This window comes from Phyllobates terribilis, unplaced genomic scaffold (genome assembly GCF_046119375.1).
Source record: "Phyllobates terribilis strain yellow unplaced genomic scaffold, ASM4611937v1 Scaffold_11__3_contigs__length_659146591, whole genome shotgun sequence".
In the NCBI taxonomy this organism is placed as follows: Eukaryota; Metazoa; Chordata; class Amphibia; order Anura; family Dendrobatidae; genus Phyllobates; species Phyllobates terribilis.
This window is the reverse complement of record NW_027362771.1, coordinates 257,733,025-257,758,242: the sequence shown is the minus strand read 5'-3', so window position 1 is coordinate 257,758,242 and position 25,218 is coordinate 257,733,025. Positions and strand designations below refer to the sequence as shown.

Here is a 25,218-nt window from a genome sequence, read left to right as displayed (position 1 = left end):
TCATTCACAGATCGGTGCTAATCTTGTACCTGTGCAGTTGAAGCTTCAACCTGTGCATGCACTCAATGCTCTGCCCTACTAGGAGCAGAGCAAAGTCCCGTTCTGTGTATGCACCTGGCCCGACTTCACTTCTGGGTTAATAGGTGTTGGCGCTGGCGCATTATAGAACTTTTCTCTGCCCTTAGTAAGACAGAGCATGGAGTGCCTGTGCTTCAACTGTGCAGGTATAAGATTCATGGTGATCTGTGGATGACACAGGACGTTTTATTGCATTTTATTACAATGTTGAAGCGGCCAAAAAAATGTAATTCTGGTGTTTCAATTATGTTTCTCGCTACTCTGTTTACCGATCAGAATAAGTTATTTTAGATTTTGATAGATCGGACATTTCTGTGATACCAGCGCACTGATACCAAATATGTGTATTTCTTTTTTTTTATTGTTTTATTTTTAATGGGGCAAAGGGAAGTGATTTGAACGTTTGTATTTTGATTGTGAGTTGGGGACTTAGATACAGGTCGATGGACTGCGACAATAAAGCAGTTAAGAGTTGTGGCTTTTTGTTTAAATTGGGAAAACCTGGTGACAGATTCCCTTGGAAAAATCAGCTTTATTATTAAAACTTTACAGAGGGGCATCAGGCGAACACATGGATAGCATAACCTCTTAACGCGTTTCGAGCTATAGTACCAAGCTCTTAATCATGGTTCGATAAAACACTAGGTCTATATATTCCTTGTGGAAACGCCACTCACCCTCCCACGGGATGAATAGGAGACAGATGTCTCCCATGGAACAACTTAGGACAAATAAAACAAATGAATCCTACATAAACCTGTGCTCCATACAAGGTTCAGTGGCCACTCACTGGCACTGTGCCCTGTCACCTATTCAACAGAGAGGGGTAAATGGTATGGAGTCTGATTAGGGAATGTGACTGACCTGCCTAAAATGATGTTTGCTTAGTGCACGCCTTTATTTACTTTTTTATCACATCATTTTTTATTGAAAACCTCCAAACATTTTCTGGCATACCTAAACAGGATGCAAAAAAACAACATTGTGTCCAGAGTTGTTCAAAATATATTGTACGCCTTTGCTTTTGAAGCATTATATTTCTGTTCACATTTAATTCTTGGCCTGAATTTCCACTGCAGCTTTACAGCTTTCCAATATCTGCCTTGATCGGTTAATACTGGTAAGTAGCCAAGATGAGACGCAGCATGTTAATCCATCCCAATTCTTTCCCATAGTCACCATGGCGCAATGGTTCTATGCATTTGTGTGTGGATAACTTTCCATAATTTTATTCTGCAAAGAGACTATAGAACATCTTTTTCTCTCTTATTGACTAGCACAGCCTCCATATCTTCTTACATTTGCCAGTCAGTATAATTGCTGATTACATCTGTGTATGCTGCTAATCTAAGAAATATTTATTCTTTTATATCATCACATATGTGTTCCATCTATACACTGTGTCATTAAAAGGTAACAATTAAGTCATGACCATTAAAAATTAATAATTTAATTCATTATCTTCCTTTATATTACTTTCCACCCCCATATTATAACCCCACATCTAAATGGGCATGGAAAGCATGCGACATATTTCTATTAAAATTAACCAGAAAACTTAGATCTTACGATTATCACCTTTACAATTTTAAGATCTATGACTCATCAAATTCTTTTCTTTAACCTGCCCGTCTCTTAATTAACAATACTGTAAATACTCAAAAATATAATCGATTTTAATATATTATACTTGTATTTTTTTTAGCTTTCGGCTGGCATGGAACTGGAGAGTTATGAGCAGCCCGTTGTTCTGAGAGATGAGAATAAACGAAGAAGGCGGAAAATGAGACCTCACTCAGCAGCGGCATCGAATATTTTTTCCATGGAGGCAATTCCTATAGAATTTATTTTGCCCACCAGTCAAAAAAACAGCAAAGTGCAAGATACAATCCTGTTGGAAATTGCTGGTAACTGCACAGTTGAACAAATGAAAGCGCAGGTCTGGATGAGCGCAATAGAAAAAAGCCACAACAGTGATTTCTACCATAGGCTTGCCCCAGACCAGTTCCTCTTGCAGTATCAGAAAAAGGGCCAGTGGTATGAAATCTATGACAAACATCAGGTCATACAGACATTGGACTGTATAGTGTATTGGAAGGTTTTACAAAAAACTGTCGGGAAGATTCATATTATCCAGAAAGAAAAACCATCAGAGGAAACACTGGAATATCAAAAGCAATTAAATTATCTTATTGGATATGATGTCACCGACGTAAGTAATGTTCACGATGATGAACTAGAGTTTACACGCCGTAGACTGGTGACACCACGAATGATTGAGTTGGTGAAAAGAGATCCCAGGTTGTATTCAATGGACCCTTGGGTCACATCTATACCTCTTCCAGAATATTTGAGCAAAAGACTCTCCTCTAATAATATTTTTATAATAATACACAAAGGTATGACGAGCCACACAATCAGAGTCTCCATCGATGACACGCCAGATGTAATACTGCAGAGCTTCTTTGCAAAAATGGCCAAGAAAAAATCACTGTTGGACATTTCAGAGGAACATAGTGAATTGGATTTTGTTTTCCGGGTTTGTGGGAGAGATGAGTATATCATTGGGAATGCACCAATCAAAGATTTCCACTACATTAGGCAGTGTATTAAAAATGGTGATGAAATACATTTTGTCTTGGATGTCCCTCCTGACCCCTCAGAAGACAAAGTCCAGAAAGAAGAGTGGCCCCTGGTTGATGATTGCACTGGTGTAACGGGTTTTCATGAGCAACTTACAATTGATGGAAAAGACCATGAGAAGATTTTCACTATATCGCTTTGGGATTGCAATAGAAAGTTTAGAATAAAAATTATTGGGATTGATATACCAGTTTTACCAAGAAATACTGAGCTTATTGTTTTCGTAGAAGCCAACATTCTTCACGGACAACAAGTGCTCTCCCAAAAGAGGACATCATGTAAGCCCTTCACTGAAGAAGTCCTGTGGAACACATGGCTTGAATTCGATATCAAAATAAAAGATATACCGAAAGGGGCTCTTCTAAATTTGCAGATATTTTGTTGCAAAGCTCAGACTGCCACCGGGAAAGCTAACATACAGTCTCCAGATTCTACCAGCTCAGATCCAAAATTCAAAAACCAGCTTCTATATTATGTCAATCTGCTTTTAATAGATCATAGATCCTTGTTAAGACAGGGGGAGTTTGTTCTTCATATGTGGAGAATACCAGGTAAAGGAGAGGATCAAGGCAGCATCAATGCTGATAAGCTAACATCTGCCACAAACCCCGACAAAGACACATCAATGGCTATTTCAATAAGTCTGGACAAATACTGCCATCCTGTAGCTCTTCCAAAACACAAGTCAGTATCAGATCCGGAACTAGACAGGGCAAGATCTGAAATGCCTAATCAACTGCGAAAACAGCTTGAAGAAATTCTATCTACTGATCCACTGCATCCACTCACTCCCGAGGACAAAGAACTTTTATGGCATTTTAGATATGAAGTTATGAAGAACCCAGACGCCTACCCAAAATTATTGAGTTCTGTAAAATGGGGACAGCAAGCAATGGTGGCCAAAACGTACCAGCTGCTGAATAAAAGAGACGCATGGGATGACTGCTCCCTAGATGTTGGGCTAACCATTCAGCTTCTCGACTGCAACTTTTCTGATGAAAATGTACGAGCGATGGCGGTCCAGAAACTGGAAAGCTTACAGGATGATGATGTATTGCATTATCTTTTACAGCTAGTACAGGTAATACTTTTCATATCTGCTTCTCTAGTTCCTCAATATAGGTTTTCATTTTCATGAGCACAATGGAATATTTATGGTTGATGAACAAAGACTTCTTTTATTTTGTGATCTCACTTTGGATTGTCTCTGTTTGCTTTGTAGCTATTTCCTTGTTTTAGTTGTTTATTTGCTTTCTTCAGCAATATTTCTTCTTATTGATGCCAGGAGTACATGGGGTAAATGAGAGCAGAGAACACACCCATTACTGTACTTTTGGCTGTGCACATGCAAACTAAGCAGCATTTTAGAAGTTATTAATTTGTTATGACAGATGTGGCAAATGCTGTTGGCTTGTTTATGCAGGACAATGCGCTGGATATTACCTTTTTCTTCTCCATTAACCCTTTTTAATCGCTGAATATGGGCAGCACATGAATACAAAAAACTTAACCTCTTAAGGATCTGGAAATTTTTCATTTTTGCGCACTCGTTTTTACCTCCCGTTGTTCCAAGAGGTATAACTTTTTTAATTTCCATCAAGATAGCTATATGAAGGCTTATTTTTTTATGGAATGAGTTGTAGTTTTTAATGACATCATTCATTTTATCATACAATGTACTGAAAAATGGGGGAAAAAGTGCAATGAAATTGTAGAAAAAAAGACACCATTGTTTTTTGGGGTTTGTTTTAAGGGCATTCATTGTATGGTAAAAAATTACCTGGCAACAATATTCTCCAGGTTAGTATTATTACAGCCAAACTTGTCCATTTCTTTTTATTATTTTATTTTTTTAATATTATTTGGTGAACAAAAAAAATCAGAAACTATTTAAAAAACGTTTTGGTTGCGTCACCATTTTCTGAGACTTGTAACTTCTAAAAAAAAATTTCCAATGAAGCAGTTGTACAAAGGTTTGGTTTTTTGCACCCTGAGCTAGCGGGGGGAGTGGGGATTATACCATTTTGAGGTAAATATGACATTTTTATTACTTTTTATTGTAATTTTTGGGGGGAAGTGCGGCAACCAATAAATGACAATTCTAGCATTCAAATTTATTTTATTTTTGGCATTGAATCTATAGTTCAAATACTTATATTTTGAGCAATTGGAATTTTTTATAACAACAATAAAAAACGTGGTTATTTTATTTATTATTTATTTTTGAAGAAAGAAAAGAGGAGGAGTGATTTATTAGAGTTGTATATATATATATATATTTTTTTTTTTTTTAAACCCCTTAGGAACTTGAGCCTCTGATTGTTTGATTACTTATACTATATATTGCAATACCACATTTATAGTGAAATTGCAGTTCTTCAATGTCGCTCGGCCTGTGGCTGAGTTTCACAAGAGGACCAAGATTGCAGTTACGGGGGACCTTTGGCAGGCCCAGGCTGCCTATCGGCTCTCCACAATTGCGTCGCAAGGGGCCGATGGGAGACAGTGTGCCCTTGCAATGGCATCATTTAAATGCTGCTGTCAGAGATTGACAGTGGCTTTTACATAGTTAAACTGCAACTATCAAGCAAAATCAAGTCACAGCAGTTACATGCAGATGCCGGCTAAGTGCCACATCTCCAGAACTGCTTTAATACTTTCCTTAGTAACCTTTGATGAAAATGTAAACATTGGTGCTTTGTTTATTAATGTCATAATTAAAGGGAACCTCTCAACAGGTTTTCCCAATATAACCTACAGTGGCTTGCGAAAGTATTCACCCCCTTGGCCTTTTACCTATTTTGTTACATTACAACCTGTGTTGAAATATTTTTGTAATCCGATTTGTGTGTGATGCATCAGCACACAGTCTAAGTTGGTGAAGTGAAGTGAGAAAAATATAGGCATAAATTTAATTTATAGGATCAAATAACTAAAAAGTGGCATGTGCATATCTATTCACCTCTTTTGCTATGAAGCCCCTAAAAATTAATGGTGCAAGAAATTACCTTCATAAGTCACATGCTTAGTGAAAGGAAGTCCACCTGTGTGCAATCTAAGTGTCACATGATCTGACAGTATATACACACCTTTTCTGGCCACAAAGGCTGCAACACCATTAAGCTAGGGGCACCACTAACCAAACCACAACATGAAGACCAAAGAGATCTGAAAACAAGTCAGGGACAAAGTTGGTGAGAAGTAGAAGTAAGGGTTGGGTTATAAAAGAATATCCGAATCTCTGATGATGCCCTGGAGCACCATCAAATCCATTATCATCAAATGGGAAGAACATGGTACCGCAACAAGCCTGCCAAGAGAGGGCCGCCCACCAAAACTCTCAGCCCGGGCAAGGAGGGCATTAATCAGAGAGGCAGCACAGAGACCAAAGCTAACCCTGAATGAACTGCAGAGTTCCCAAGCAGAGACTGGAGTATCTGTCCACAAGACCACAATAAGCTGTACACTCCATAGAGGTGGCCTTTATGGAAGAGTGGGAAGAAAGAAGCATTTACCTATACAAAAAAATTGTAAGGCTCGTTTTGAGTTTGCCAAAAGATGTGGAAGATTCCCCAAATGTATGGAGGAAGGTGCTGTGGTCAAATGAGACCAAAATTGAACTTTTTGGTCACCAAGATAAATGCTATGTCTGGTGCCAAACCAACACAGCACATCACCCCAAGAACACCATCCCCACAGTGAAACATGGTGGTGGCAGCATCATGCTGTGCGGATGTTTTTTGGCAGCAAGGACAGGGAAAATGGTCTGAGTCGAGGGGAAGGTGGATGGTGCAAAATGCAGGGATATTCTTGAGCAAAATCTGTTTCAGTGTGTTAGTGATTTGAGACTGGGATGGAGGTTTACCTTCTAACAAGACAATGATCCAAAACGTACTGCTAAAGCAAAACTCAAGTGGTTTAAGGGGAAACATGAAAATGTTTTGAAGTAGCCTAGTCAAAGTCCAGACATTAATCTAATTGAGAATCTGTGGTCAGACTTGAAGATTGCTGTTCACTAGAGGAAACCATCTAACTTGAAGGAGCTGGAGTAGTTTTGCCTTGAGGAGTGGGCAAAAATCCCAGTGGTAAGGTGTGGAAAGCTCATAGAGACTTATCCAAAGCAACTTGCAGCTGTAATTGTTGCAAAAAAGAGGCTCTAAAAAGTACTTTATGGGGGTGAATAGTTATGCACACTGATTTTTTTTTTCGAATTGTTGTTTTCTTCACAATAAAAAGAAAACCAAATGTTCACAGTTGTAGACATGTTCTTTACATGAACTGATGCAAACTCTAAAAAAAAAACAACAGTGAAATTTCATGTTGTGAGGTAGCAAAACACGAAAAATACCAAGGGAGGTGAATACATTTGCAAGCCACTGTATATCCACCACCTTTCAGTTGTCTTTAAAAGCACTACTGCAAACCCTTCATAAGTGCCCCGTTCCACTGCATATCTAAGAAAATGTCTTTTCTAATCCTCTGGTGCCATATGCTAATTGGTGTGGTCTGGTTTGATGGACTTCACTGGACTGTGCTTGGCACCTCTTCTGTCTATGCAATCACAATCCTCCTGCCTTGGTTATTGTGGCTGAATCAGGTACAATAGTTTGACGTCTCCCTCCTGTCTCTATACAAAGGCTTAAGCTGTTGCTATAAAAGACCAGCAGTTGTGAGGCTCTGTTGAAAATTTTGCAATAAAGGCCATGAGCTTCAAGTTACGCAACTGCTTATAAACTAGAAGAAAATAGACATCGCTCAGTTATTATCTGCAGCAGTCCTACAGAGAGCAAATGGAGCACCATATGTGGATTTCTTAGGGTTCTTTTAGATGACTGTGATCATCGGTCCAATCTCAGATTGCAATGCATGGACTGGCCGCGTGTCTCTTGTCTCAAGTGTGACAGCTGAATAGAAGAATGTATGAAGATGTCACGTTCGATATCAGACCGATGATAACAGATGTCTGAAAGAGCCCTTACTTGGGTTTTCTCATTAGCTGCTCTAAAAGAGAAAAAAACACAATAAAAAATGTCGATGAGCCTCAAAAACACTTTAAAAAAACATTAAAATTAAAATCATGTTATTTTTACAAGCCAAGGGAAAAGGCTGCAAAAAAAGGACGTCTCAAGGTCTAATCTCAAATGATAAAACAAAGATGTTTTTTATTATTTCTCATTTACAGGCTGTTAAGTTTGAGCCATATCATGACAGTGCTTTATCCAGGTATTTATTGAGACGTGCATTAAGGGTAAGATATTTATTTTATCAATACATTCTTTTTTTACTTTGAATGGGCTTACTAGTGTTTCAGTACTCCAGAATATAAGATGTATCTGTAAGATATAAGACATAAGTTTATACTAAGGTAGTTTAAAGAAGTTGTCCACTACTTTTTCATTAATGCCCTATTCGTGGGATAGGGCATCAATGTTTGATCTGTCAGGGTCCCACACCCGGCACCCCCGCCGATCAACCATTATCGGTGGCGGCGTCCGCCGGCCAGAAGTGCTTGCTTGCGGTGCTTGGCCGTCCATCTGTAGTGGCTGCCGCGGGGTACTACCCATTGAATTGAGTAGGAGGCAGATGTGCAGTACCCCGTGGCGGCCAGTAGAGATAAGTACTTCCAGCCGGAGGCCTCTGCCACCCGCACCGATAACAGCTGATTGACGGGGGTGCCGGGTGCAGGACCCCGGCCGATCAAACCTTGATGCCTTATCCTATGGTTAGGGCATCAGTGAAAAAGTTGTGGACAACTTCTTTAACAACATTAGTATTTTATGACTCATCAATAGGACATGTTATAATTCTGATTGTTTGGTGTCTGGGTGCCCCACATACTCTAAGCAAAGAATGGTTTTTATTGCTGCAACCTGTGGAGACCAGGATATGAATGTATTGCTCTCCTTTCACTTAAATAAGAAAGCTACAGAAAGTAGTGAATGAGAATACTCCGATGCTATGTGCTGCCAGTCAGTACTTCTTATAACTCTAAACTCTATCAATAGAAAGCCACACAATCAGTGTTATATCAGAATAATTAAATACATTTATGGAAAACCTCTTAAGGCTATGTGCCCACGATAGTAAGTATAATATTTATTTTTTATTTTATTCTTTTTTTTACAGGTACTATGGTACCCGAATCCAGAGGGGAGTCTCCTCTTCTCCAAACCCGGGTACCATCCGCACATTGAAACACATGGATTCCGCATGTACAGATCCAGTGATGCGGATTCCATGCGTTCCAATGCAAGTCAATGGCGGCGAAAACGGCGCGCTTCCGCAAAAAAATTGGTAGTGCTGCGGATTTTTCCGCAATGATAATCTGCAGCTGAAATTTCCGCAGCTTTTTTAAGCGTTTCTGCAGCGGAATTCCTTAAAAAACGCATAGTGGGCACACAGCCTAAGGCCACATGCACATGTTGAGTATTTGGTACGTTTTTTACATCAGTGTCTATAAGGCAAAATCAGGAGTGGAACAATCAGAGGAAAAGTGTAATAGAAACATGTCACCACTTCTGTATTTAAAAAAAACTCACCAAACATTCAACATGTGCTTGTTGCCTTAGACTATGTGCACAAAGAGTTTCTCAAGGAGTTTTTGGATGTCGGAGCAGAAACTCTCCAAATCTTCCTCCAAATTTCAAAACTCCTCAAAAATTTCCCCTCAGTGTCTATGTTCATACAGAGTCTTTTCATTGGGTTTTATAAGCGGAAACTGAGCTGAATCTCCAAGTTTTTGAGGAGTTTTACATTTTTGAGGAATATATGAAGAGTTTCCTCTCAGTTTCTGCTCCAAAATCTCCTAAAAAAAAGTCTGTGTGCAAATAGCCAGTTTCTACTCCAAAAGCTCTTCAAAAACATTCTTAAGGCTTTTTCACACGTCAGTGTGTCCAGTATGTGTGCTGACAGTTTCCACACGTACTGGAGACACTGACACACTTAGGCCCATTCAAATGAATGGATCTGTGCAGATGTCAGCGTGTTTCCACGGACCATGTGTCCATGGGCAAAACATGCTGACATGTCCGTTTTTTACCCACTGCATGGGCCGCAAAACGTCCCACACTGATGACACACCGATGACATTCGTGTGTCATCTGTGTGACACATACCGGCGCCTGCAAATCAGCGGTACAGTTAGCACTGTTCCCAAGCGCCGGGTGCTGAAGCGATCACTCATCATTGTCCCCTGCCGGCACTGCGATCAGCGCTAGCAAGGGACAATGTTGAGAGTTGTATTTTGCTGCCATTGTCTTCAAAAGCTGTAAAAATGAGAATAAAATAAAAAAATCCTTATACTCACCTGTCTTGAAGCGACCACAGACGCCGAGTAGCCAGGGAGAATGACTGCTTCAACGATGGGGCTCCTGACCTCCGCTGAGCTCAGTGAGTGACAGGACACCGCTCATGACCCTGGCTTCTCGGCGTGAGCAGTCAGATGGAGTACAGTGGGGGACATCTTCAGACAGGTTGGTACAAGGATTTTTTTTAGTTTATTCTTATTTTTACACTAGGACACAGCGGGAGTAGACTACTAATTTCAACATTGCTCCTTGTTCGCACTGTTCACAGCGCCAGCAGGGGACAATGATGAGGGCAGCTTTCAGCACCGGTGTTTGGGAACAGCGCTAACTGTACTGCTGATTCCCAGGCGCCAATACGTGTGCTCCTAATGCGGTACACGGGTGGTACACAATTGCCACACGTGTGCCACACAGGTGCATACGGACACAGATATCTCCGGTACTAGTTTTTCCGGTACCGGAAATATCAGGACGTGTGAAATCGGTCTTAGGTTGTAAACATATTGGCCAGATATACCTGTGGGCTTACTTTGCTGAGCAGTAAATCCTAAAGTATGTTCACATGGAGTTTTTTATGTGAATTTTTCTAGCTAAAAAATGCACACCCCAAAAAAATGAAAGAAACTTTAAAAAACATTTTTTTTGGATGTGTTCATTTTTTTTGTGTGTAGGACTTTAGTTTGCTTCAATTTATTAAGTATCGTAGTTAAATTTAGAGTCTTTTTCTCTAGCAGAAACACCCCATTGTCATTTTCTTTTTTTTCCACGTGGAAAAAAATAGCACCATGTGCACTATAGTAGTGTTTTCTCATTAACCCTTTCGTGACAGAGCCTGTTTTCACCTTGCTGACGAGGCCAATTTTTTTAATTCTTACCAGTGTCACTTTATGTGAAAATAACTTTGGAACACTTCATTTTTTGTAGACTTATTGTACTTCATGGTGTTAAAATTAGGTAGATATTTTTGCGTTTATTTGTGAAAATTTTGGAATTTTGACAAAAATATTGCAGTTTTCAAACTTTTAATTTTTACACACTTCAACCAGATAGTTATATCATTAGAAATAGTTAATAAATAACATTTGTCAAATGTCTACTTTACATCAGCATCTGTCACGCAAGGTGTGTGAAAGACTAAGTGCAACACAAAGGGAAGGGGGAAAGGGAGCCCAGACTCTAGGAAAAGGGGGGAGTGGAGACCTCCTAGCCTGATCTGATATCACCTTGTTTCCACTAATGTCCCTGTATTGGTTCCTCTAATCGCCGCATGCGAACCTAAACCCTGTATTTCCCTAGCACTTGGCCCTGGATAGGGAGAGGGGGTGAGCACTAGTCGATCCCACTGAAAACTAAAGACAAAAAGGGAAACAGACATGGGGGAAAGTAGCTTAGCTTTAGCCGACTTCAAATAGATAACTGCAAGCGTCCTCCTAGCACCACAGAGGAAGATAGCAGACTGAGAGCTCCAAGCATTCACAAAGAAACATGTGATTATCACCAGTCCCTTCCTGCTGCAAAGTGAAACTATTTAAACACCCAGGCCAAACTATTTAAACACCCAGACGGGAGGTAGCCGCTGGGTCCTAGAGTGAAACAGCTAAAAAGGTGTATGTAATGCCAAACGAAGAGATCTTCTGCAACCATCTGCAGGGCGACTGTCTGTCACATCTGACACAACCGTGACAGCATCATTTTTAAAACAATTTTTTTTGTTAGGAAGTTAGAAGGGTTAAAAGTTGATCAGCAATTTCTCGTTTTTCCAACAAAATTTACAAAACCAATTTTTTTAGGGGCTGCAACACATTTGAAGTGACTTTGAAGGCCCTATGTGACAGAGAATACCCAAAAGTGACACCATTCTAAAAACTGCACCCCTCAAACTGCTCAAAACCACATTCGAGAAGTTTATTAACCCTTCTGGTGCTTCACAAGCAAAATGGAAGGAAAAAAAATTCAATTTTACTTTTTCCACAAAACTGTTACTTAAGCACCACATTTTGCATTTTCACAAGGATAACAAGAGAAAATGGATCATACAATTTGTTGTGCAATTTTTCCTGAGTACACCGATGCCCCATATGTAGAGGAAAACTACTTGAAATGGAAGGAGCACCATTTGACTTTTGTAAAGCAAAATTGGAATAGATAGTGGACGCCTTGTCATGTTTGCAGAGCCCCTGATGTGCCTAAATAGTGGAAACTCCCCACAAGTGACCTCATTTTGGAAACTATTCCCCTCAAGGAATTTATCTAGAGGTGTTGTGAGCACTTTGAACCCACAGGTGATTCACAGAATTTCTTTGAGCTGTAAAAATAAAAAAATCTAATTTTTCCTGTAAAAAAATGTTTCTTTAGCCCCAAATTTTTTATTTTCACAAGGGTAACATTAGAAACTGGACCATACAATTTGTTGTGCAATTTCTCCTGATTATGCCAATACCCCACATGTGGTAGAAAACTACTGTTTGCGCGTACAGCACAGCTCGGAAGGGAAAAGACGCCATTTTGGTTGGAATAGTTTGCGGACACCATTTCTCATTTGAAGAGCCCCTGACATGCCAAAACAGCAGAAACCCTCACAAGTAACCCCCTTTGGAAACCACCTATCTAGGAATTAATCTAGGGGAGTAGTGAGTATTTCTAACTATATCTCAGGCGATTAACAGAATTGTAGAACATTGGGCTGAGTAAATGAAATATTACCATATATTCCGCTAAAATGTTGCTTTTGTAATTTTCAAAAGGGGTAATAAGAGAAAACAAACAATGACATTTGTTAGGCAATTTTCCTGAGTACGCCATTACCTCTTTGTGGTCGAAAACTACTTTTGAGGTACAATGCAAAGCTCATAAGGAAAGGAATTGGAGTTCAGATTTCGCTGGACTAGTTTGAGGGTGCCATGTCACATTGGCAGGGCCCCTGAGGTCCCAGAACAGCAGAACACCCCATAAATGACCCCATTTTACAAATTACACCTCAATTAATTCATACAGGGTGCAGTGATTATATTGACACCACAGGTGTGTCACAGAATTTTATACCATTTGGTGGTGAAGAAAAAATAATTACATTTTTACCACAAAAAAATTGTTTAAGCCCCCGATTTTACTTTTTCACAAGGTGAAATGGATAAAAATGGCCCAAAAATGTGTCATACAATTTCAGCTGAATGTGGCAATACCCCATATGTGGCTGTACAGTACTGCTTAGCCACATGGCAAGACTCGGGAGGAAAGGAGCGCTATTTGACTCTTGGAGAACAGATTTTCATAGAATAGTTTGTGTACCCCATATACAGAGCCCCTAAGTGCCAGAAGAGCAGAATTCCCCCTCAAGTGACCCCATTTTGGAAATTGCACCACTCTGAGAATTTATCTACATGTGTAGTGATGATTTTGACTGTAGTGATGGATGGTTTCCAGAAACAAGCAGCAGTGAATGTTGCTTAGTGAAAATTGCAAATCTGCCAGTGTAGTGCCCAGTACATTGTAGTGCCTATACATTGTGCCCAGCTCTTGCTTCTGGAGACATGCACCCCATAAATTAAGCGGACTCTCATTGCTACAGAAATGCCAAACATGTGGATGCTAAATGCGGCTTAGGCAAACTGAGGCTCAGAATATATGGGGACATTTGGATTTGGGAGCACAGAATTCGCTGGATGTCTTTTGGGGTACGAGGAGCCATAACATTTTTCCAGAGCCTTTGTGCTACCAGTAATGTGGAGACCCCCTATATTTTCGTTAACAGATAATGGACCTGATGGGGACTTTTTTTTTTGGGGGGGGGGGGGATTTAGTTTATTTCCGCGGCCTCACAGAATGGAAAAACTTTTTTCTCCATCTTCTCCCAATCCGAAAGACCTGAGCACACTATGCTGACATTCTGAACAAACTCTGATCATAGTTTGATCATAGTGTCATTTGCATAATAGGCCTGATTCTCTCGGATGAGAGAATCTACGGTCATCTGCACTTGTCCTTGGGCCTCATTCAGATGTCAGTTTTTCTCGTACGAGTGCTGTCCGTGTTTTTTTAGGGATAGCACTCGTAACTATTATAGTCTATTGAACTGTTCACATTTCCGATTTATTCCTTGGACCACGTGATCATTTAAAAATACAGAGACATGAAAAACACTTGGCGAAAAATAAAAATGGATATAGAAAAACACACAAGCTGAACTGTCTATTGTTGATCTTGGAGAGCTCGGAACATTGCCATTTCTAGGGGTCTGTAAAGACTAAAAAAATAGTTTATTCAGCTCAATCCATATTTTTCTAAAAAAAATACTTATGTATTAATAATCAATAAAATCCATTTCAATGCGGTGGAGAAAAAAAAAGCATCAAGATTAAGAATGTGGGTATTGTTTGGGGCACGTTGATGTTTTTTTCTTCATGCACTGAGATAAATTCAAAGGGAACCTGAAAGCTGATACATGCTGCCCCTAAAGTGACTACTCATGTTCTGACGTTTTTACTCATTGTGTGTACTCTGTTGTGCACACCAACAGCCAATTTACCCTATCTCCCCTGAAGAAGCTGGTCAAACCAGTGAAACATTATGGTGTACGATTTTTTTTTTTAGTTTTTTTTAATTAAGAAAAAGAGTGGTGTTGGATATAGGGTTGAGGTGTGCCTAAAGGCAAATACTCTCACTGACATTACACGGACCTAAATTACCAAATTGAACCTTAGGAAGAAAACAAATACATTGTTATTTGCTCTCCACAAACCCATGCAGGGGCATAGTGTCCCTCTATCTTCAGTAAATGAAGATGCAATGTAACCCTATGGATACGTAGGAACATATATGATGCCTAATGAGTTTTTTAGACATAGGGCACTGATGCAGTGTACACAGAGATAAACCAAAAGTACATATCTTTCCCATGGAATGTTTCTAGCACAGGAAAATCTCAGCTTAATGTTTTTCATAGTTATGTGGTGAATTACAATAAGGTGCATTTGTTTTCTACGCTTATATTCTAAACCTGCTTTTTGCTTGCAGAGTAAACGAATTGGCCACTTCTTGTTCTGGTTTCTCCGAAGTGAGATTGCGCAGTCTATGCATTATCAACAGCGTTTTGCAGTAATCCTGGAAGCTTTTCTCAGAGGATGCGGCACATCAATGTTAAATGATTTCATGAAGCAGGTTCAGGTGACAGAAGTTCTTCATAAAGTCACAATGGAGATCAAAAGTGCTTCTGCTGAGAAGTATGATGTCACTTCACAAGGTAAATGCCTAGAGTTAAGCCAAAAGATTCTCAGGACCTTGGTCCATGGCGACAGGACAAGAGCCCTCTGAACCTCCTATCTGCCAGCATCCCTGGTGCCTCTTCTGATTATTAGGCCCAAGACTATTGCAGTGTGATGGACTTTTGATGTCACGTGTGGCCTACTCATCAGAAGAAATGCTGGCGATGATGACAGCTAGGAGGATTTTCATAGGGCTGTTGTCTGGTGGCCACAGACCAAGGTTCTTCAGTTCCTTTTGTTCAATTCTAGAATTTACCATTTCAGGCACTACTTACAATGGTTTAAGTATGGCTTATCAGTAATATAGGTCATAAAATGTTTTATGTGGAATGTGGCTAGTATTTGGAAAAATATGAGACGCATGAATCACATGCGTATCCTGTGATAGGCTATAGTTTAAGGAGTTTACTGTTATGAATGTATGATTTAATACAAATGTTAGCATTCCAGTTTCTATTATCAGTATAAATATTACATTTTTATATGTCACTCATAAATAGCGATTTTTGTTTCTTAGTTATCACACAGTTACGACAAAAGCTTGAAAAACTACAGGGATCTCTTCTTCCAGAGAGCTTTAGAGTGCCCTATGATCCTGGATTAAGAGCTGGAGCACTGGTTGTAAGTTGACTTTATCTTATTATACAACACATACGGAGTGTGGTCACATCTGTAAATTGCTTTTATTTTTCCAAATTAATTTAAAAATCACATTCTAATGTTTTTTCCACTGTTAATGGAAGTCAGCCAGTAGATTTTTCCATATTAAACAAATAACATTGCCGAGTAGTCTTCCTAAGCACTTGTCAAACTATACGTTTCTTGTTTTTGATACATTTACTATTGCTGAGGAAACAAACTTTTATCCTCTATATGATCTGACAAGTGCTCTGACTGTTGTGTTGTCACACAATCCTCCCCAACACTTCTCCCTTTGTCTCATCTAGTATAAAGAGGTCGATGCATAAGCGGCACATGCGTAAAGACAGGCAGAGCATTTACCTGGCCTAATATAGATTTAAAGGGAATATCCAGGACTTTATAAAAAAACAAAAAATGTACCTAAGCACTAACAGACAGGTAATTGCAACTTACCTGCCTGTTGTGCCCGGTGCCATTCTTTCCCGGCACAGAAATGTCACAGACTGCTTCTACTGGGGATTCAGAAGCCTCTGCTGACGTCATGCATGCAGAGCGGAGGTATCTTTTCTGCCTTGCTCTGTCAACGGGGTGGGACTTCTGTCGCCATTCTGATTGACAGCCGGATATCTGTGCCACGGAAGAATGGCGCCGGGCACAACAAGCAGGTAAGTTGCAATTACCTGCCTGTTAGTGCTAACACACATTTTTTGTGGTCACATAAAGTCCTGAATATACCCTTTAATTTTTATTTTCTCCTCAATGATACATGATACTGCAAGAAGAAGGTGTGTTTTTAAAGTGAATCTGTTGGTAAGATCAACCCCCCAAACTGCATACATATATGGGAATGCAGGTCATTGAAATGTAAATCCATCAATACCTTTATATCTTCTATCTGTTTGTGCATTCCTGAATAATTTGCGTTTTCTTTCATGTGCAAATGAGACGATAAGTGCTCTGGGCATGACAGATCACTTAACCCCTTTCTGACATGAGACGTATCCATATGTCCTTGTGGCCTGGTACTTACCAATATGCGATTCTGTGTGCACAGAGGCTGTGCGCGTGCGATCGCCGCCAGGAGTCAATTGATTCTGATACCTGAGTCTCAGTGCCAGGAGCAGTGCGAGCACTGCTCCTGGCACTTTAACCCTCTAAATGCTGCGATCACCACATTTAGCTTGCAGGCAGAGGGAAGAAAGCTCCTCTGCCTTTGGATCGGGGACCCCGCAACGTTATTGCGGGGTCCCAATCGTTGCCATGGTGACCCGATGTCGTCACTAGTTAACCCCTTCAGTGAACACCAAAAAAAAGAGGCAAAAAACTATGCGTTATCATGATACCACCAAACAAAAAGTGGAATAAAACGCCATCAAAAGGACGAATGTAAATAAAAATGATACTTCTGAAAACAAGCCACCATACAGCTCCATCAGCCGAAAAATAAAAAAGTTATAACTCTCAGAATAAAGCAATGCAAAAATGATTAATGTTTCTAGAAAATAGTTTTTATTGTGTAAAAGCGCCAAAACATAAAAAAAGCTATAAATGTGGTACCGCTGTAATTGTACTGACCTGAAGAATAACGCTGCCTTATCAATTTTATCACACACGGAACGACATTAAAAAAAAACAATTACTGAATTGCTGTTTTTTGTTCATTCTGCCTCACAAAAATCAAAATAGAAAGGGATCAAAAAATGTAATATGCCCGAAAATGGTAGCAATAAAAACGTCAACTCGTCCCGCAAAAATCAAGCCCTCATATGACTCTGTCGACCGAAATATGGAAAAACTATAGCTCTCAAATATGCCGATGCAAAAACTAGTTTTTGCAATAAAAAGCATCTTTTGGTATGTGACAGCTGCCAAACATAAAAATCCACAAAAATCTTGTATCGCTGTAATCGAACCAACCTAAATAATAAAGTTGTCTAATCACTTATACCACACGGGGAAAAGCGTAAAATATAAATAAAACCAATTCTTCACCTGCTGTTGATTTGTTCATTCTACCTCCCAAAGATCGCAGTAAGGCTCGGCCCACACTATTTTGCGCTCTGCGCTTACACCGGGGTCTCCGTGTAAATCTCTGAAATACATGCTTCAGACAGAAACCCCGGCAGAAGATTCCCTATAATGAGGCAGATGGAGGCACTATGGACGCCCTCTGACCTATGATCCGGCGATGTCCGTCTTTTTATTAGGCATACATAAAAGTGTTGTCGGCCACAGTTTTTTGCACTTCTGAAAAGAATGATGATGCTTAACATAGGTCAGATGGAGTCCAGAGTAACTCTGCTGCATCATTATAGTGAATGGATCCCTCGGGGGGTTCATATGAATCATGTCACTCTGAGATTTAGATGGAAACCCTGATATAAGTGCTCAGCATAAGAGTGCTGGATAAATGTGATCCAAAATGTTATGTAAAATATTACCAACAAAAGCTTCAACTTAATCCACAAAAAAAGCAGGTCTACACTCAGGTCTGTCATCTGTTATCGGAAATATAGGCGCTTCCACATTACTGGTAGCACAAAGGCTCTGGAAATGCGCCATGGCTCATCACCCCCCAAAAGAAATTGAGCAAATTCTGCACTCCCAAATCCAAATGCCCCTTCCCTTCTGATATCCAGTGTGTGCCTAAACCGTAGTTAACGTCCACATGTTTGCCATATCTGTAGCGATGCGAGCCTGCCTAATTTACAGGTGCGTGTCTCCAGAAGCATGAGCTGGGCACAACGTACTGGTCACTACAACTCACTGTTCACTACAACGGCAGTTTGCAATTTTCACTTAGCAACATCCGCTGCTGATTGTTTCTGGAAAAGACCCATGGAGTCAAGATCGGCACCACACCTATAGATAAATTCCTAAAGGGGTATAATTTACAAAATGTGGTCACTTGAGATTGGGGGGGATTCTGCTATGCTAACACTTAAGGGCTCTGTATATGGAATCTGCATACTATTCTAGAAAAATCTGCGCTCCAGGAGGCAAATAGCGTTCCGTCCCTCCCGAGTCTTGCCGTATGGCTAAGCAGTACTGTACAGCCACATATGGGGTATTTCTACATTCAACAGAAATTGTGGGACAAATTTTGGTGCCATTTTTACCCATTTCTCAGTGTGAAAATGTAAAAATCTGGGGCTAAAACAAAATTTTTGTGAGAAAAATATATTTTTTTAATTTTTACAGATCAACGTTGTAAAATTCTGTGAAACATCTGTAGGTTCAAAGTGCTCACCACACATCTAAATAAATTCCTTGAGGGGTCTAGTTTCCAAAATGGGGTCATTTGTGGGGGCTTTCCACTGTTTAGGCACATCAGGGGCTCTCCAAACGCGGAGACCCGCAGACCATTCCATGAAATCTGCTTTCTAAAATGTCACTCCTTCCTTTCTGAGCCCTGCCGTGCGCCCGAACAATAGTTTTCCCCCACATATGGGGTATCTGCATGCTCAGGAGAAATTGCACAACAAATTTTGTGGTCCATTTTCTCCTGTTACACCTTTGAAAATAAAAAATTTGGGGCTAAAAAATATTTTTGTGGGAAAAATGTGATTTTTTTTTTTTTTTTCCCAGCTCCACGTTATAAACTTCTCTGAAGCACTGGGGGTTCAAGGTGCTCACCACACATCTAGATAAGTTCCCAGAGCGGTCTAGTTTTCAAAATGGTGTCACTTGTGGGGGGTTTCCACTGTTTAGGTATATCAGGGGCTCTCCAAACGCGGCATGGCGTCCGTTAATTATTCAAGCAAATTTTACATTCAAAAGGTCAAATGGCGCTCATTCCCTTCCGAGCCCTGCTGTGCGCCCAAACAGCGGTTTTCCCCCACATATGGGGTATCGGCTTACTCAGGAGAAGTTGCACAACAAATGGTATGGTGCAATTTCTCCTGTTACCCTTATGAAAACGCAAAATTTGGGGCTGAAAAACATTTTTGTGGGAAAAATGTGAAAATTTTATTTTTACGGCTCAGTGTTATAAACTTCTGTGAAGCACCTGGGGGTTGAAGGTTCTCACCACACATCTAGATAAGTTCCATGATGACAGTTGACAGGCTGAGATCACCGTTCCCCGCAGCTGCAGGTACTTGCCCCGGACATCCGCTCCCTGGCACTTCCTCCCCATGCAAGCTCCTGTCATGGCACTGAGCAGTGCGTGTGATGACAGGGGGAATAGGCAGCTCGCAGCTTACACTGCGGGCTCTACAAAGATGGCCGCAATCATCTCCCACAGCTGCGATCTGGACAGGCAAGGGGGCATTCCCAGGTTGCAGATAAGAGGCAGGATGAGCGGCCTCTAATGTTAGAGATGTGGTCACCCTCTGACCGCAGTCTCTTATGCCCAGGGCTGCCGTAAGTGGGGTGTATAAGAGTCCTGCTTAGACTCTTACACACCACCAAATGAAAATGGCAGCCCCCAGTGGTGAAAGTAAAAATGAATAAATAAAAAACTAATAAAGTGGTAAATTTAATTTTTGTATTAAAAATAATTGATTATATAATCAATAATTATTAATACAAAATTAAAAATTGCGGCACCTTCCCTTTAACAGTTTATTGAGCACATGGCTCTAGAAGCACAAGCTGTATTGGGCATAAAATTGGCATATTTGCAATTTTCACTGTGGAAAATTCACTGTGAACTATATGAAAAATGCCAATGGTGGCAAAATACTCATTGCATTCCTAGATGCATTCCTAACTGCATTCCTAGTTTCCAAAATGGGGTCATTTGTAGGGGGCCTCTGCTATTTTGACGCAAGGGCTTTTCAAATGTGTCATGGCTTTCACAATCTATAACAGTAAAAATTGTACTCCAAAAGCTAAAGGGACTCTATCAGCACAGGACCAATCATTTACATACACCTTCCCACCTGCTTTTTTTTTCCCTCTATCCACCCCCCTCTTCTATGATTGACAGCTCTGGCTTCATAGCGAAGGGAGGAGATAGATGGAAACCAAGCAGGTGGGAAGGTGTAGTTAAATGTTTGGCCCCACCACAATGCAGTCATTCTGTGCTGACAGAGTCCCTTTAAACAGCTCACCTTTTTGTGTCATGCCATGTGCCTGAACATGGCGTGACACAAAAGACCACATATAGCGTATTGCTATCGTTCAGAAGAAACTGGGTAAAAAATTGTATGGTCTATTTTTTCTTGTTACCCTTGCGAAAATAAAAAATTTGGGGCTAAAGCAACATTTTACTGGGAAAAAGTTTCATTTTGGCATCCCAATGTTATAAACATTTTCTGCTGTTTTCAGCACTTCCAAAGCTTTTCAAATGCGACATGATGGCCCCAGTATACTACAGCATAATTTGCGCTCCAAAAGTCTAATAGCGCAAACATTAGAACAGTGTTTCCCAAACTCCAGTCCTCACGGACCCCACAGATCATGTTTTCAGGATTTCCATAGTATTGCACAGGTGAGAGAATTCCTGATGCCTTGATGATACTTCCATCACCTGTGCAATACTAAGGAAATCCTGAAAACATGACCTGTGGGGTCCGTGAGGACTGGAGTTTGGGAAACACTGCATTAGAATCTGACTACCTTGTGTGTATCACGACGTTTGGGAGAAATTTTGCAACAAATTTTTGGGTGCACTTTCTTTCATGGCCCCATGTGAAAATTTTAAAAAAATGGTGGCTAAGACAACATTTTAGTTGAAAGAATATGCAAATTGTCTCTTCAGAGAGGAAGAGAACTAGAACTCTAGTGCCACCTACATATTTCCCAGAGGAGCATTGTAGCTTTAAAAGTCTCCTTACCTGATGTGCTTAACACGTTACTCTCTGCAAGGAGAAATAACCCCCTAGATACCTAGTTGAAAGAATGTAATTTTTCAATTTTTCCAAATTTTTGATATTTTCATAAATTAATACAAATCTAATGGACCTAAATTTTGCCATGAATTACCACTTTGCATTGAAGTACAAAGTGTCTCCAAATAACAATCTCAGATTCCTTGGATGTTCGATTGTAAAAATGGGGTTCTGTCAGGTGAAAACAGGCTTGCGTGGAAAAGGATTAATATAGGAAAATATTTATTTAAATAATACTGAAAATGTATACACGATTTGAGAAGGAGATTTACCTATTATTCTATTGATATCATCTACCAACAGAGTGAGGAAATAGCAGGAGTGCTGCATCTATAGAGGGTGAAGTCGCAGTACTGCACTTATTCAGCCTTTTCCTCTAGGTAACTGCAGATTTCCACACATGAGAAATCAGAGTATTGGGAAGTGCTCCAGGGAGAAACAGAGTACTTCCCTGTATGTGGTGACGAGTGGATGAGATGCTAGTGATAGTTTCTCATTGTCTTCCTCACAATAGATAAGGGGCAGGATGTGCATGACATCATGGGCGCATATCCATCGCCTCCCTGCTAAGATTAGGAGACATAATATTCAGCCTTTGTATGTGCTTCCTACACAGAGTAGTAATATTGTTTACAGTATATTTCAGATTTTATAATTAGCAAGTAGACATAATTAATAAGTTAATATGAAATATGTTTTTTTACAACAGGTGGAAAAATGTAAAGTAATGGCCTCAAAGAAGAAGCCATTGTGGCTGGAATTTAAATGCGCGGACACGACTGCATTGTCCAATGAGACTATAGGAATCATTTTTAAGCATGGAGATGACCTTCGTCAAGATATGCTCATTTTACAGGTACCATTTTTATTGCCAAGACTTATGTCACCTCAGACACAACTATTATAATGAATACTTCAATAAAAAAACTCTGTGTGACAAGTCTGGTCACGTAGTGCTCTTATCTATTCTTATGGCTGATGTGGGGGCTTTCATGTTTTCTATAACCTTTGTATCTGTGCTCATACATGGCACAATTACCGGTATGTGCTTATGATGACTGGACCAAGACCCTGAGCTATGTGTTGGAAAGAACAACAATGAGAAGATTCAATATCAGAAAATGATCTTCAACATTTTCACAATAACCTCTTGTTTTTTTCCCAAAAAGTAGTCATGAAGCTGTTGCCCACTAATTGACAACCCCTTCCTAATATATACTTACCTCCAGGACCAGTGATGTTGCAGTGATCACTGTGCGGTGTCTTCCATTGTTATGTAGCTGCTGATCAGCTGCAACCTTCATTATTCTGTCAGAGCAAATGTCCACTCTGAAGAAATACTGAAAGGCTGCAGCTAATCAGTGGCCTCTGATTGGCTGCAGCGGTCACAAAGCATGATGTCACGTGACTACCGAGAGACATAGCACTGATATCAAAGGAATGTCGCTGGTCATTAAGGTAAGAATATATATATTTTTATTATTTTTTTCATGGACAATTTAACTGTTTAGAAAGGGTTATCAAGTAGGGGACAACCCCTTTAAGCCACTTGCGTATGTTTTTCAGAGCAGTAATAGTGCACCCAATAAAGTTGCTTGGGGCATTTATCGTTCTGCCATATGCCTGAGGTTTCTTTTTTATTGATGTCTGCTCTAATCTATAGAAAAAATTTTGCCAATGTATAGTATATGTGCAGAGGTATATTTGCCTAGAAGTACTTCTTGTACCGGAAAATAGCTCTGTACATATAGCGCCCAACAGAGTATGTATTGCACTGTACAATGTACAGCCTCTATGCACTGTCCTACAGCCACCACATATGTGAATACAATGGTATACATCTGCCTGTGCATAGCCGCCTAAGCAATGATCTAATGTTCCCCATCAATTAAGTATACAACTACCGTCTACTCCAGCTCTAAAAAAATATGCCATATTCTATTTAGCTCATTTACAATAATCTCTGGAGGCAGATTCTCATGTAGATCAGTGTCCGGCCCATAGTCCTGAACAGCTCATTTACATACCGTATTTTTCGAACTATAAGACGCACCGGACCATAAGACGCACCCCAAATTTTGGGGTGGAAAATAGGAAAAAAATATTTTTTATAAGATGGGGGTCCATCTTATAGTCTGAATAGGTTCGGTATCTTACCTGGGGAGCGGTGGAGCGAGGGTCACAGGAGGCAGGGTGCTTCAGGAAGCCGACAGTAGTGGAGGAATGCTGCAGACCCTGGATGCAAGAAGCCAGTGCTCCAGCAGCGGGGAGTTGCGATGGTGGTGGAGCAGGATCGCAGGGCCCTCCGTTCCCTCCCTCAGGAACCTGGCGGCTGCAGCAGAAGAGGTGAGATGCTGTGGGGCCTGTGCCTGGCCGTGACCTGTGCCTGGCCGGGCCCTTAGCCTGGCTGGTTCCTGTGCCTGGCTGGGGCCTGGGCCGGGACCTGTGCCTGCCTGGGACCTGTGCCTGGCCAGGACCTGTGCCTGGCCAGGACCTGTGCCTGGCCGGGGCCTGTGCCTGGCTGGGGCTTGTGCCTGGCTGGTTGGTGTGCCTGGCTGGGGCCGGGCCTGTGCCGAGCTGGGGCTGGGGTCGGGAACAGGCTGGGGCTGGTGCCAGGCTGTGAGCAACGTCGGGCGGTGAGGCAGAGCGGCGTGCCTGGGTTTCCTGTGGCTGCGGCCATCTTCCTAAAGCTGTGATCTACAGGAAAACGACCACTGGAGCCCCCGGTCTGCGCATGCGCCGGCTCGGTCAGGCATTTTCCTGTGGAAGATGCCACTCTGCTTCACCGCTCGATGTCGCTCACAGCCCGACACCGGCCCCTGCCCCGGCCAGGTACCGGTTCCGGCCCCAGCCAGGCCCATTTCTCAGCCACTCTGCCTCACCGCTTCACCACCAACAGCATCTCACCTGTTGTTCTTCTGCTGCCTCCGGCGCCGCCGCCACCGTGTTCCTGAGGGAAGGAGGGCATGGAGGGCCCTGTGATCCCGCTCCACCCCCACCGCAACTATCCGGTAAAGTAACCTTCGGACCATAAGACATATTTTCCAAAATTTGGGGGGGGAAAGTGCGTCTGTTACGGTCCGAAAAATACAGTATATGAAAAACATGGATATCTCTGGAATAAGACATCAGATTGTAGATATCAAGGTATCATTTTATTCAGCTTCCTATGACCTACATGCCCATATACACGGCTTGGAACGGTTGGTCCTACTGACAGATTCCCTTTAACCATTCCACAAGCATGTTTACTGAAAAAAGTACTATAAATGCCAGCTTGTTCATGTCCATTCCTGTAAGCAATTCTGCTCGTTTGGCTGTTTCTATGTTTTCCCCTCAACAATTTTGTGATCTTGGGTGTCCCAGAGACTGGAAACTCACCAGACAAACATTTATGGTGCATTAAATTGATAAAGCAAAATATTTATATTGGGAAAACCCATGTAATCG

General features: G+C 40.9%; 1 protein-coding gene across 6 annotated transcripts in view; it reads left to right on the top strand.

Annotated features, from left to right (window-relative positions):
• The window catches only part of PIK3CG (phosphatidylinositol-4,5-bisphosphate 3-kinase catalytic subunit gamma), a 64,620-nt gene that overhangs the window by 13,874 nt on the left and 25,528 nt on the right, over window positions 1-25,218 (top strand). For 3 of the 6 annotated variants that reach the window (XM_073652219.1, XM_073652220.1, XM_073652224.1), the window contains exons 2-6: window positions 1,784-3,802; window positions 7,904-7,969; window positions 15,042-15,267; window positions 15,807-15,910; window positions 22,478-22,624. In XM_073652219.1, the coding sequence (XP_073508320.1) occupies window positions 1,784-3,802; window positions 7,904-7,969; window positions 15,042-15,267; window positions 15,807-15,910; window positions 22,478-22,624 (2,562 nt within the window). Of the gene's footprint in view, window positions 1-1,157; window positions 1,199-1,783; window positions 3,803-7,903; window positions 7,970-15,041; window positions 15,268-15,806; window positions 15,911-22,477; window positions 22,625-25,218 lie in introns of all 6 variants that reach the window. The other 3 variants (XM_073652221.1, XM_073652222.1, XM_073652223.1) reach the window with 2 other exon arrangements.